The sequence below is a fragment of the Gouania willdenowi genome, chromosome 21 (assembly GCF_900634775.1).
Source record: "Gouania willdenowi chromosome 21, fGouWil2.1, whole genome shotgun sequence".
Lineage (NCBI taxonomy): Eukaryota > Metazoa > Chordata > Actinopteri > Blenniiformes > Gobiesocidae > Gouania > Gouania willdenowi.
The window spans coordinates 38,750,025-38,763,516 of record NC_041064.1 but is presented as its reverse complement, the minus strand read 5'-3'; the positions used below and the strand labels follow the sequence as shown (position 1 = coordinate 38,763,516).

The 13,492-nt window shown below is 43.0% G+C and overlaps 1 protein-coding gene across 3 annotated transcripts in view; it reads right to left on the bottom strand.

Annotated features, from left to right (window-relative positions):
* Nucleotides 1-13,492, bottom strand: part of LOC114455546 (high affinity cGMP-specific 3',5'-cyclic phosphodiesterase 9A) — a 34,795-nt gene that overhangs the window by 15,454 nt on the left and 5,849 nt on the right. For 2 of the 3 annotated variants that reach the window (XM_028436877.1, XM_028436879.1), the window contains exons 4-6: nucleotides 13,359-13,461; nucleotides 5,283-5,425; nucleotides 5,150-5,209 (exon numbers count right to left, since the gene is read on the bottom strand). In XM_028436877.1, the coding sequence (XP_028292678.1) occupies nucleotides 5,150-5,209; nucleotides 5,283-5,425; nucleotides 13,359-13,461 (306 nt within the window). The remainder of the gene's footprint in view (nucleotides 1-5,149; nucleotides 5,210-5,282; nucleotides 5,426-13,358; nucleotides 13,462-13,492) is intronic. The other variant, XM_028436878.1, reaches the window with a different exon arrangement.

Genomic DNA, 13,492 nt, shown 5'->3' with positions numbered 1-13,492 from the left:
TGTCATTTTTTTGGGCCGTCTAGAAATCACAGAACATAGAGTTTTACCAACGCTTGTAAATGTTATTGAAATCTGTGAAAATGATAAAGTTCATTTTTAATTCGATCATCATCATCGTTGTTGTGTCTCACAGGATGCCACGCCTCTTAGTGAAAGACGACGAAGAGGAAGATGGTGATGAATGATGAATCTGTTTGTTTTTAATCAGACAACCATGACACAGCATTCTTCTTCTATGGACCACTGCACAACCCCTAATACAGCTCTTTATTACCCCTACAGGTGGACCAGATAACACAGCACTCTTCTTTTAAGGTTAACACTTTTTCTGGTTTAAACACCACAATCATCATCATCATCATCATCATCATCATCATCATCATCATCATCATCATCACTGTAAAGTGTGACAGAGTTATATGATGTAGATATGATGTAATAACGCGTCCACAGAGCGTCCTGCTTTAATACAGAGGGATGTTTACAGTGAAACACAACTATTAACTTCTATAATACACAGTTTTAAATATAAATAGTTTAAAGTGACCTGAGCTGAGCCTCATTAACATATGTGTGGGAACAGTTTGTGTTCCATCCTCATCTGCATATGACAGCATGTTTCACTCTGTAGTGGATCAAACTGTGACTTTACGTTGGACATAAAATAGTTGAATCACTGTGACCAACGTGGACAGAAATCTGTCACAGTTTTAATTAATCACACAGCAGCAGCTGAGTGATCACAGCTGCTGCTGCACGACGCACGAGTCTGTGTGGTTTTAAATGTAACTACGTCCATATTTCTAGTGCAATATAATGTTTCACCTTATGGGGGCGCTGCACTTATTCCAATGTTAGAAGAACGTAAGAGGAAAAAGACTTACGCACACCGGAGAATGCATGTAAAGCGAGATTTGAATGGGAACGCCCACATTTCAGGGAGGCTCCTCCCACAGTGTGTAACTGGGATGAAGGCGTGCAGTGAATGACTTACAACACGAATGCAAAATGGCCAGAACGGAAGTGTTTCCGACGGACCGGTATTACAGACGGACACGTTTCTGGCAGATGTTTTTAACCCATCAGAACAGAGAAGAACAAGAAGAAGACATCGAGACGCGTATGAAAGTAAGTGAAAGTTGATCAGGATATTCTTATATTTTTCATATCAGGCTATCATATCATAATACCAGTCCGACTGTAATACCGGTCCGTCAGAAACACTTCCGTTGTGGCCGGTTTGCATTTGTGTTCGTTTCTGTAAATACATTCACCTGACACTTCCCAGCCACCGTACTTAAGTACAGGAGGAGAAATAACATACAGCCAGAAACAGCACAACTGCTGTTTCTGCGTTAATTACTTCCTGCTTTTACTGCAGCAACAGTGTTGTTTTTGGTCTGATTATTTCTTGATATTTTTAAAGATATATTCCTCAATAGTGACGTAAGTTGCTCTCCAGTTTCTCTGTGATTGTGATTGGTCTGACGCTGCTAACTCCGCCCCCTATCACATAGCCAGGCTGGACTTACCTGAGGGGTGTTTGATCAAAGTGTTCTCAGTAGAACCAGACTTATGGTTTAAACCTGGTTCAGCTAAGCCATCTGTGACCACGCCCCCTTTTACCATTTCATCAAACTCTTATCAGCTTCAATCTCTCCAGCTCAGCCAATCAGCTGACAGTGTTTAGATTAAGTGAACGTCATCATCAGACTCATGAGATCGATCACAGATTTAATGATTAGAGAGTGACGGAGCATGTGCTGCAGCTTTTACCATGAATGAGAAGCAAATAGGAACCAATGCTGAGACCAACAGGAAGTGACATCATCTGTTACTGAGCAGTGAAAATAAATGGATATGTTAAAAAAAAAAAAAGACTGGCTGTGGTTTAAACATTTTAAAAGTATTAAAGGGTTAAAGAAAGTGTTATTTAGTAAATTTATCATAAATAACTGGTCATGTGATCACACACTGATCATGTGATCACACACTGATCATTTAATAAGTGTTTTAACACCTGTCAGCGTTTAATAAAGAGATGATGTAATTCATAATTAAATAATATGTAATTAATGAGACTAGTGAGTGTTTGATGAATAGTTTGATGATCTCAGCACTAAATGAACAGCAGGAGCAGCAGTGGTGCTGTTGGATGCTGTTGGATGTCACATCCAACACTGTAGACGCTGCAGGTACAGGTGAGCTGTGCACGGAGGTACGTGCACTGTGTGCACGTCTCTTAAAGTGATAGTGTATCTTTGTCATTGGGAGCCTTAGTGCTCCGCCCTGTCCCTGAAGCCCCTCCCTCTCTGTATATCCACAGCTTTTTCATTATTAATCTCTGATCAATAAATAAACACATTTATACGTGTGGTAAACAGAGGTGATGATACACACGTATATATTATATATTATTACTGATGGTTTAAACACACTGTGATATCATTAATAATACGCTACACATTAAACATGGAATAATGATTATATCATCATTTGTATGGATTTAAAATCATATTCAAACATTTACATCATATTCTGTTTAATTTACTTTTAAAATACCGTTTAAAGCGGTTTTTAAATTATAACAGAAGTATTTTATTGAGTGTTTTAAAGAATCACTAAATAACGTCTTTAATAATAATGACGTGGTTTCATTAAAGTGACTCAGCAGATTTTAAACCTCAGGAGCAGGTTTGACCCACGGACTGTGTTACTATGGTAACCAGGTGTTTTCTCTTTGATGAAACCACTGTTCTAGTTAAAACCAGGTTTAACGGAGCCGGACTCAGATTAAACCTGGACTTAACCCTGAGCTGAATATTGATGAGTTATCTTCTATGATCTCTTTATTGATCATGTGACCTGCTCATCAATCAACTGGTTTCACCTGTGATCATACAAGTGGTTTCCAATGAGTGTGTGTGTGTGTGTGTGTGTGTCCCTCTCAGACCTATTCACATTGAAATGAGTGTGTTGATCAAAGAAAAGCGTGGGAGCATCAGTGTGTGTGTTTTAGTGTGTGTTTTAGTGTGTGTGTGTGTTTTAGTGTGTGTGTTTAGTGTGTGTGTTTAGTGTGTGTTTAGTGTGTGTGTTTAGTGTGTGTGTGTGTTTAGTGTGTGTGTTTAGTGTGTGTGTTTAGTGTGTGTGTTTAGTGTGTGTGTGTGTTTAGTGTGTGTGTTTAGTGTGTGTGTTTAGTGTGTGTGTTTAGTGTGTGTTTTAGTGTGTGTGTTTAGTGTGTGTGTGTGTTTAGTGTGTGTGTTTAGTGTGTGTGTTTAGTGTGTGTTTAGTGTGTTAGTGTGTGGTGTTGTGTTTTGTGGTGGTGTTTTAGTGTGTGTTTTAGTGTGTGTGTGTGTTTAGTGTGTGTGTTTAGTGTGTGTGTTTAGTGTGTGTTTAGCGTGTGTTTAGTGTGTGTTTTAGTGTGTGTTTTAGTGTGTGTGTTTAGTGTGTGTTTTAGTGTGTGTTTTAGTGTGTGTGTGTTTAGTGTGTGTGTTTAGTGTGTGTTTTAGTGTGTGTTTTAGTGTGTGTGTGTGTTTAGTGTGTGTGTTTAGTGTGTGTTTAGTGTGTGTTTTAGTGTGTGTGTTTAGTGTGTGTTTTAGTGTGTGTGTGTGTTTAGTGTGTGTGTTTAGTGTGTGTTTAGCGTGTGTTTTGTGTGTGTTTTTGTGTGTGTTTTAGTGTGTGTGTGTGTTTAGTGTGTGTGTTTAGTGTGTGTTTAGTGTGTGTTTTAGTGTGTGTGTTTAGTGTGTGTTTAGGGTGTGTGTGTTTAGTGTGTGTGTGTGTGTGTTTAGTGTGTGTGTTTAGTGTGTGTTTTAGTGTGTGTGTTTTAGCGTGTGTGTTTTAGCGTGTGTGTTTAGCGTGTGTGTTTAGTGTGTGTTTAGCGTGTGTGTTTAGCGTGTGTTTAGTGTGTGTGTTTAGCGTGTGTGTTTAGCGTGTGTGTTTAGCGTGTGTGTTTAGTGTGTGTGTTTAGTGTGTGTGTTTTAGCGTGTGTGTTTTAGTGTGTGTTTTAGTGTGTGTGTTTTAGTGTGTGTGTTTTAGCGTGTGTGTTTTAGCGTGTGTGTTTAGCGTGTGTGTTTAGCGTGTGTGTTTAGCGTGTGTGTTTAGCGTGTGTGTTTAGCGTGTGTGTTTAGCGTGTGTGTGTGTGTTTAGCGTGTGTGTTTAGCGTGTGTGTTTTAGCGTGTGTGTTTTAGCGTGTGTGTTTAGCGTGTGTGTTTTAGCGTGTGTGTTTAGTGTGTGTGTTTTAGTGTGTGTGTTTTAGTGTGTGTGTTTTAGCGTGTGTGTTTAGCGTGTGTGTTTAGCGTGTGTGTTTAGCGTGTGTGTTTAGCGTGTGTGTTTAGCGTGTGTGTTTAGCGTGTGTTTTAGTGTGTGTTTAGCGTGTGTGTTTAGCGTGTGTGTTTAGCGTGTGTGTTTAGCGTGTGTGTTTAGCGTGTGTGTTTAGCGTGTGTGTTTAGCGTGTGTGTTTAGCGTGTGTGTTTAGCGTGTGTGTTTAGCGTGTGTGTTTAGCGTGTGTGTTAGCGTGTGTGTTTAGTGTGTGTGTTTAGTGTGTGGGTTTAGTGTGTGTGGTTTAGTGTGTGTGGTTTAGTGTGTGTGTTTTAGGGTGTGTGTTTTAGGGTGTGTTTTAGTGTGTGTGTTTAGGGTGTGTGTGTTTAGTGTGTATGTGTTTAGTGTGTGTGTGTTTAGTGTGTATTTGTGTGTGTGTTTAGTGTGTTTCAGTGTGTTTTAGTGTTTAGTGTGTGTTTTTGTGTTTGTGTGTTTTAGTGTGTGTGTGTGTCCCCCTCAGACCTATTCACATTGAAATGAGTGTGTTGATCAAAGGAAAGCGTGGGAGCATCAGTGTGTGTGTTTTAGTGTGTGTGTTTAGTGTGTATTTGTGTGTATTTGTGTGTGTGTTTAGTGTGTATTTGTGTGTGTGTTTAGTGTGTGTGTGTTTTAGTGTTTCAGTGTGTGTTTTTGTGTTTGTGTGTGTTTTTGCATGTGTTTCTTAGTGTGTGTGTGTCCCCCTCAGACCTATTCACATTGAAATGAGTGTGTTGATCAAAGGAAAGCATGGGAGCATCAGTGTGTGTGTTTTAGTGTGTGTGTTTTAGTGTGTGGGTTTCAGTGTGTGTTTAGTGTGTGTGTTTAGATACAACACAATGATGCTTTCACTGACCAGTTGTCAAACGTTGGGGTTTTTAAATATTGTCGAACCTCCTCAGACACCTCCAAAGATCTACAAAGATAATTTTAGAAGAAATAAGGCGAGAGATTGTTTTTGTGTTTCATATTTTCATCAGAGCACAAACCTCATCTGGAGAAACTTTTCTTGAACATGTTCACACTCTTCTCGTGTTTTATGCAGAGATCTTTTGTGGTAGAACGGTGAAGGCTTGTGAGTTCCATCTGAAAGGTCTTTGAACAGCCCCAACCAGCTGAGATGTTCCACACTCTGAAAGAGAACGTCTCTCTGCACTGAGGACAGTAGCAGCTCCTCACTGGACACTTTATAAACTCTCTCCTTTCATTTCTGTCCTAACTTTTAGTCAAACATTTACAGGATTTTAATTTGAAAGTGAATGTAATAATTGTAGCTCATTAGATTTATTTTATTTTTAAACTAATGCATTTAAAGGTACCTGTAGATAATGTAAATTACAAGCTCTATCAAAACATCATAAAATACAAGTACAAAGAGTGTGACTTTATGTCACTTATCTTTCCTCTAGTGCAGTGCTTCTCAAATGTTTTTTGTTAGCCCCCCCATGGATTCACTAAGATCTGAAATAAAGGGTGGTAAACCAGTTGCATCCCTAAATCCTTTGGTAACACAGTTTCCTCAAATGTTGCGAGGAATTCACTAAGATTGCAGCAATAATTAGCGCACGTGCAGAAGTAATGAAGACCGCCCCTATTTAAATGAGCTTTTTGCTCGTTCAACGTGGAGACGTGAGTGCACAGAAGCACACAATGACATTTCAGGAAGTTAAATTGGAAACAAATGGACTTCTCTGTCTGCTGCACAAACGTTTAATAATGTAGAAAACTAAATAAACAAATAATGTTTTTGTTTTTTTTACAAAAACACCAACTTTAAAGGTCCCATATTATGAAAAACAGTTTTTTTCTGGTCTCTACATCTATAAACTGGTCCTCCCTGAGCCTGCCAACAAGAATGAGGAAAACAAGCGAGTCCTGGGTGGTCTCTGCAGCCCCACCCACTGGTAAAACAGCGCTCCTACTGTTCAGATTCAGCTTCTGTCGTAACCAAAGGAGTCATTTTCATAGGCCGACCTCCTCTGAGCGGTGATAGGAGATAGGTGATAGACTCCACCCCCAACCTTTGAGAAAGTTCGCCATTGTTTTCCTCGCTAGCAAAGGAGTGATGGCTACCAGTAAAACTAAATACAGAACTTTCCTGCTGCCGGTGCCACGCCTCCCCAGTGAACGTACACTGTAGTGTAAACACTATTCGTTCATGTGGAGGTGTACTCCACTCTGTGGTTTCCAACGCATCTAGTGGTTCAGTGTATTGGCACAGTGATCCGTGTTCAGACACTTCTGTGTAACTTGCCGATCTAGTAAAAATGAATATATATTATACTTTATTGTCATATAATTGTCATATATGTAAAGCTACATACACAAAATGTGTTCTCTGCATTTAACCCCTCCCCGAAGAGCAGTGGGAAGCAACGATATAGCAGAAGCAGACACATTATTAGTACCTATTTTATCACCTCGTATCGCTGATCTGACATGTTTGTGACACAATGTGATGCAGCGGTTGGAGAAAACAAATGATTATCATCTTAAATGCACTATTCCTGTAGTTAAGAGCAGAGGAGGAGGAGAAAGTGACTCAGCAGAGTTTAAATGACAGCTGCTGCTGAGATGAACACGCACCCTGAAGCTTTGAGACGGACTCACAATAACAACATCTGCATAAATATCCATGTGGTTTCATGTAATGTGCAGTGGTTAGCAAAAATAAAATGGATTTGGTGATCACTGATTTCCCTCGTAAAGGAGGGAGACATGAAAGTCAGCGTCTATAGACACGCCCACTCATGAATATGCATAAGTAGGCACCTGAACAGCCCTTTTTGAGAACTGTTCAGAAAGTGACTTTTCAGAGGCTAAAACTCTAGAAAACAGGCAAGTTCGGAAAATAAACCCCAAATACTATGTTATTGGGGTTCTTAGAACAAATAGAGATTGGTGAAAAATTGCATAATATGGGAGCTTTAAAACCTATTGATATTTTTTTCCTCCCTAATTAACCGGTAATGCGTCTGCTCCATCAGATCCTGTAACTTTGCTCTGATCAGTCCATGAAAAATAAGAAGATTTGGACAGAAACCATCCTATTGATCTGTTGATGCCATTGATCTGAGTTAGTGCAGCAACACAGTCTGTTAATCAGTCGATCAGCATCATTTGAAGATGATCTACTGATCATCATCCAGCAGGTCTGACCTCCTGAGTAGCGCTGTCACCGCACTCTCATATGTGAACATTGTGCCATCACTGTGTAAATTACACATCTGATCAGCTGAGTCTGGCCTGATGCTCCTTCCATCAAAGCAACACCAGAGTTTGACGGTCAAAACATCACTGGAGCGGTGCATCTATAGCACACACAGCATCCTCTCTCCACCGCAGCGTCACCAGACTCCACACGCACTGCCGCAGATTTGAAGCTTTTTCTCTCCCTCGCACACACTTTACTCACACTTTATTTTCTCATTCAGTGGTTGTTAAATATTGACTATTGCTTTATTTGAATTATTTTATTATACTAGAATGGTTAACTGGAGCCTTTTTTCCATCTCCTGCAGGTAATCTCTGCATGTGTCTGCACCTGCTTGTCAGTCGTACTATTTTCCGGTGCTAAAACAATCACAGGAAACAGTTCCAGATTTGATGAATTGCATTACTCCCACTGCATTCATTTATTTGCATGTCCTCCTCCCATTTTTTTGCTCCCCTTGTCTGTCTACTTTACATATTCATCAGAGGGACATGCGGTAAATTTATTGAGGGAGCATTGTGACGTGCACTCCTGATTCCCTGGGGTTTGTACGACTTATTAGCTCGTGGACTGCTGCCGGTGGCATTGGTGTGGGGTGGCGGTGCCTTGCTGGGGGTGCTTAAGTTTGCCTGCCTACCAATTCGTGGCTGGTGGGGTTGCCCTGCTTAGGCGGTTGGTGGCGTACTCTCTTTCGTCGGGAGGGTCGGGGCCGCCTCCCTGTGGAGAGTGTTGTATCTTGGTGCTGTGCGGGCCTGTGCTGGCCCTGGTGCTGGCCTCTCTCCTGCTCGGCTTCTCCCTGCTTTGGTGGGGTGGGACGCTCTGGGCCGGCAGGCGTCTCCTCCTGGACCACTGGGGGATGTGGCTGGTGCCTGGCTGCGCCTGGGGGTGGGGTGCCGTGCTTCATGTGGCCGGCATGGTTCGGGGGTGCCACGGTGTGGGCCTCCGGCTGTGCTGCTCGGCCCGCGAGCCCGTCTGCACCATTTACCCTCTTCCGTGGCCCGCCATGTAGATGGACTGGGCTCACACCAGAAAGGCCTTCTACATGGACGCTTCATTTCATTCACTCCCAGCTGGTCTGGCTCACCCAGACCAGCTGGTGCACCACACACATATACCCAACCCTTGGGTATTGGATAGTGGGGCTAGTGGTGGGGCTAGTGGTTTGGATAGTGGCGGAAGGGGCTGCCGCCTGTGCTACTAAGTAGTGGCGTGGGGTGGCACACCCACCTCAGGTTGCCCAACCAATCCCTCCAATTTTAATCACACCTCAACACACCACCCCGAAGGATGCGACCACCACTTCCACCCTCTGGAGCTATTGCACCACATACACATACTGTATATACACAAAGGTTGGATGGGGGCACCGCTCCCCTCCAACCACCTTTTTTAATTGAACCTCATGCATTCACTAAACACACACATTCACTCAGGGGATAGGGAAGTGCCTATCCATTGGGGAATGGAGAAGCACCATAACAGGGTGGTGGGTCGTTTCACACATGTGGGCCTGTCGGGTTGGGGCCTGGCTCCTCTGTTGATGGCTGGGCCGCCATGTAGAGTACAAATGGGGTTCGGTATCGGCCGCTTGGTAGGTCTGTCCTGCTATCTGCGGACTGGTGGGTGGGTCCGGGGCACCTTTGGCTGGGGGCTTCTGTTCCGCACCGGATGTGTGCTGTTGGGTATGGGGAGCCAGATTGTGGATGTGTGTGATGTGATATAGTTAACCAGTGGAGCTGCTGGAGGACGGGTGTGATATGGTGAGTAGCGGGGGTCCTTGTCCAGAACTCAGCAGCCAGGATCATTATGAGTTGAAGTTTATGAAGGGTTTTATTGGAGAGACTGAACATGAGGGAATTACAATAACTTACTAATCGTAATAATAGTAGAACTGAGAAGCAGATGCAGACACACACGTAGTTGACAGAAAACACAGCAGAGATGGAACAAAGGAACCAGTTGTATGTGTGTGTGTGTGTGTGTGTGAGAGAGAAAAAGAGGTTCGCTGTGTGCAGAGATGGATATATAGATATGACCATAGATGGATGTAGCTTTGACTCACTGCTCCACTGATCTCTTTCTGTCCTAATCTGACTATTTTCACGGACTGATCAGAGCAAAGTTACAGGACAACACGGTTAGGGTTAGGGTTAGGGGTTAGGGGTTAGGGGTTAGAGGGTTAGGGTTAGAGGGTTAGGTAGGGTAATGTGTTTTCTCGATGAGACCCCCCGGGGGAGTTCGAGGACTCCCCCAGTTAGATAGGGAATCAAAGGCAGGCACGGGCCGACGCTTGTTATTCGTGTTCCTCTCGTCTTTGTGTCACACATCAAAAGGTTTTGTGAATTTGTATCAGTGGGTGAGGTGTCCGTGCAGTGTTGTGACTGTATGACAGGTGTCAAAGTGAGAGGAGGATGGATGCATCCTGCCCACTTTGTGTCTGTTTGGACAAACCCGTTGTAAATTGGAACTATGTGTGTGTAAAGGAATGAGGGATCATAGAACTGTAGCTGAGGGACAGAAGCAGGAGCCTGTCTGGGCTTCACCACAACTGGGTCTGTGTGGACCTCGTCTCAGTTTCCAGTCTCCACCCCATTGCCTGTGGTGAGGAATGGGGTGGAGATGGAAGTGGTTGGTGTGTTCTTGTTCGTTTTATTCAGGGTTTTATTCTAGGTTTAGGTGTTAACCTTATCTTTAGAATTGTTATATTTTGAGAGGAAGGGGGGGGGGGGGGTTGGGTTTGGATTTAGGTTCTGTAAAGACCCTAATTTTGTTTTTTTCTGGGGGGGGCAGCCATTTTGTTTTTGGGGGCCATTTTGTTTTCGGAAGCCATTTTGTTTTTAAGGTTAGGGTTTGGGTTTTTAGGTTGGGGTTAGGGTTAGGTATATGACCTCAAATTTGGTTAGGTTTCGGGTTAGGTTTAGGGTTAGGGTTAGGTTTAGGGTTAGGTTTAGGGTTAGGTTTAGGGTTAGGTTTAGGGTTAGGTTTAGATATAGAACCTTGAATTTGGCTAAGGAGTGGAGGCGGTAGCGGTTAGGTTTAGTGTTAGGGATCATGTCCAGTTGTAGAATAACCTTTAAAAGAAAATTTGTTTTGGGAGGTTAGGTTTTAGGTATAGGTTTTAGGTTTAGGATTGGGTTTTAGGTTTAGGATTGGGTTTTAGGTTTAGGATTGGGTTTTAGGTTTAGGATTTTAGGGTTAGGGTTAGGGGTTAGGGTTAGGGTTAGGGGTTAGGGGTTAGGTAGGGTAATGTGTTCTCTCGATGAGACCCCCCGGGGGAGTTCGAGGACTCCCCCAGTTAGATAGGGAATCAAAGGCAGGCACGGGCCGACGCATGTTATTCGTGTTCCTCTCGTCATTGTGTCACACATCAAAAGGTTTTGTGAATTTGTATCAGTGGGTGAGGTGTCCGTGCAGTGTTGTGACTGTATGACAGGCGTCAAGGTGGGAGGAGGATGGATGCATCCTGCCCACTTTGTGTCTGTTTGGACAAACCCGTTGTAAATTGGAACTATGTGTGTGTAATGGAATGAGGGATCATAGAACTGTAGCTGAGGAACAGAAGCAGGAGCCTGTCTGGGCTTCACCACAACTGGGTCTGTGTGGACCTCGTCTCAGTTTCCAGTCTCCACCCCATTGCCTGTGGTGAGGAATGGGGTGGGGTGGAGATGGAAGTGGTTGGTGTGTTCTTGTTCGTTTTGTTCGGGGGGGGGGGGGGGGGGGGGGGGGGGGGATTGGTTTAGGATTTAGGTTCTGTAAAGACCCTAATTTTGTTTTTTTCTGGGGGGGGGGCAGCCATTTTGTTTTCGGAAGCCATTTTGTTTTTAAGGTTAGGGTTTGGGTTTTTAGGTTGGGGTTAGGGTTAGGTATATGACCTCAAATTTGGTTAGGTTTAGGGATAGGTTTAGTGTTAGGTTTAGGGTTAGGTTTAGATATAGAACCTTGAATTTGGCTAAGGAGTGGAGGCGGTAGCGGTTAGGTTTAGTGTTAGGGATCATGTCCAGTTGTAGAATAACCTTTAAAAGAAAATTTTTTTTGGGGGGTTAGGTTTAGGTTTAGGATTGGGTTTTAGGTTTAGGATTTTAGGGTTAGATATAGAACCTCGAATTTGGCCAGGGAATGGAGGCGGTAGCGGTTAGGTTTAGTGTTAGGGATCATGTCCAGTTGTAGAATAATATTTAAAGAGGTTTAGGGTTAATTAAGGGCTTACTTGTGTTTTTCTTAAGTTTTGGAGGTAAGTTTCCAGAGGAGAGTGCAGGGTTGGGTGGACGGACTTAATCCTCCTCAACCCTGTGCCTGTGTGGGCAGCGTCTCCATCCTTTCACCTACCTTTAGTTTTTGTTTGGTTAAGGGCTTCATTGTGTTTTTCTTAAGTTTTAGAGGTGGGTACTAGGTTGAACATGTGTCTTATCAGTTTTTGGAAGTTGGTGTGTTCGGGTTCAGCCGCCATTTTGTTTTCGGGGGCCATTTTGTTTTTGGGAGCCATTTTGTTTTTCTTGTTTTTGGATTTGGATGGTCTTTTGTTTTAAGATTGTCTTTTAAGTTGTTTGGGGTTCAGTCTGGTGTACAATAATTTCTTTTTTTGGAGATTATTTTAGCCTCGTTACTCTATCTTTTGGTGAAGACACATCGTCAGTAGTGGACCTTTGGATCGACGGACGTTTCGGCCTTTGTTCACTATACGCCCTCCCCAAAGGCGGCCCTGCCAGCGATGATCAAACGCTGGAGTGTGTCTTCTTTTGAATCTAAGCCCGGTATTAATGTTACTGTTTCTGGCTCGTCAGCCCAAGATTTATTTTAGTTTTTTAATGGTAAAACAGGAAAAAAGCGTTTTTTTGGAGGGTAGCTGTAAATAAGGAGACAGCAAGTTGCTGGTTTTCCCTGAGGCTGGGATGTGTTAAGTGGAAAGTCCACCTAGTCTGTTGTTATTTTAGTTTTTGAAGAAGGTGTCCACGGTCTGGTTTTCGGTTCTGTCCCGGGAGGGGCTGACTTCTTCCTGTGATCAGTTGGATCCAGGGTTTGATTCTTTGTTGATGTAGGGGAAAAGGTGAAGGTAGGTCTAGGTCCCGGTGCACCCACGGTCTAACCCCTAAGGTGGGTTAGAGGGTGGAGTTGGTTTTGGAGGGAGGATGAGAATTTGAAGGAGATCAATTGTTTTTTAGGGGAGTTTTTCAAATTTAGTCCGTTTGTGGTGCAAGGGTTAGGGTTAGGGGTTAGGGGTTAGGGTTAGGGTTAGGGTTAGGGGTTAGGGTTAGGGGTTAGGGTTAGGGTTAGGGTTAGGGGTTAGGGTTAGGGGTTAGGGTTAGGTTAGGGTTAGGGTTAGGGTTAGGGGTTAGGGTTAGGGTTAGGGTTAGGGGTTAGGGTTAGGGTTAGGGTTAGGGTTAGGGTTAAGATTAGCACCCACATTACATGAGGGTGAAAAATATAATTAGGTTTTAAAGTTGTTTTAATAATAAAAAAAAGAAAAAATATTGTTTATTTAGATTTTCTACATTATTAAATGTTTGTGCAGCAGAAATCCATCTGCCTCAAATCTAACTTCCTCAAATGTCAGTGTTTGTGTGAATTTAAATAGTGGCGTCTGCACCAGTTCTGCTTGTGGAATAATGATCTTAGTGAATTCTTAGCAGCAGGTGAAGAAACTGAGTTACTAAATGATTTATGGAAGCTACTGGTTTATCACCCTTTATTTTAGATCTTTGTGAATCCACCACTTGGTGCTCTTAGTGCTCCTGGCTGCTTCATAAACACCTGAACATGTTCCTTTCCTTCAGACAAAGATAAACAACAGAATAACTAAGAGTACAATTCTTCATGAAATGAATGATAATAACAGGTTCAAATGTGTACTAACCTCCAGCTTGTGTCTGAATGAATCCACCTCTCTCTTCATCTCATACACTACAGCGGGGGTCTCTCCCACCTCCAGGAGGATTTTCTTCTCCAGGCCCTGAAGTCTGAGATCAAACATCTTCAGTTTTTTAGTTT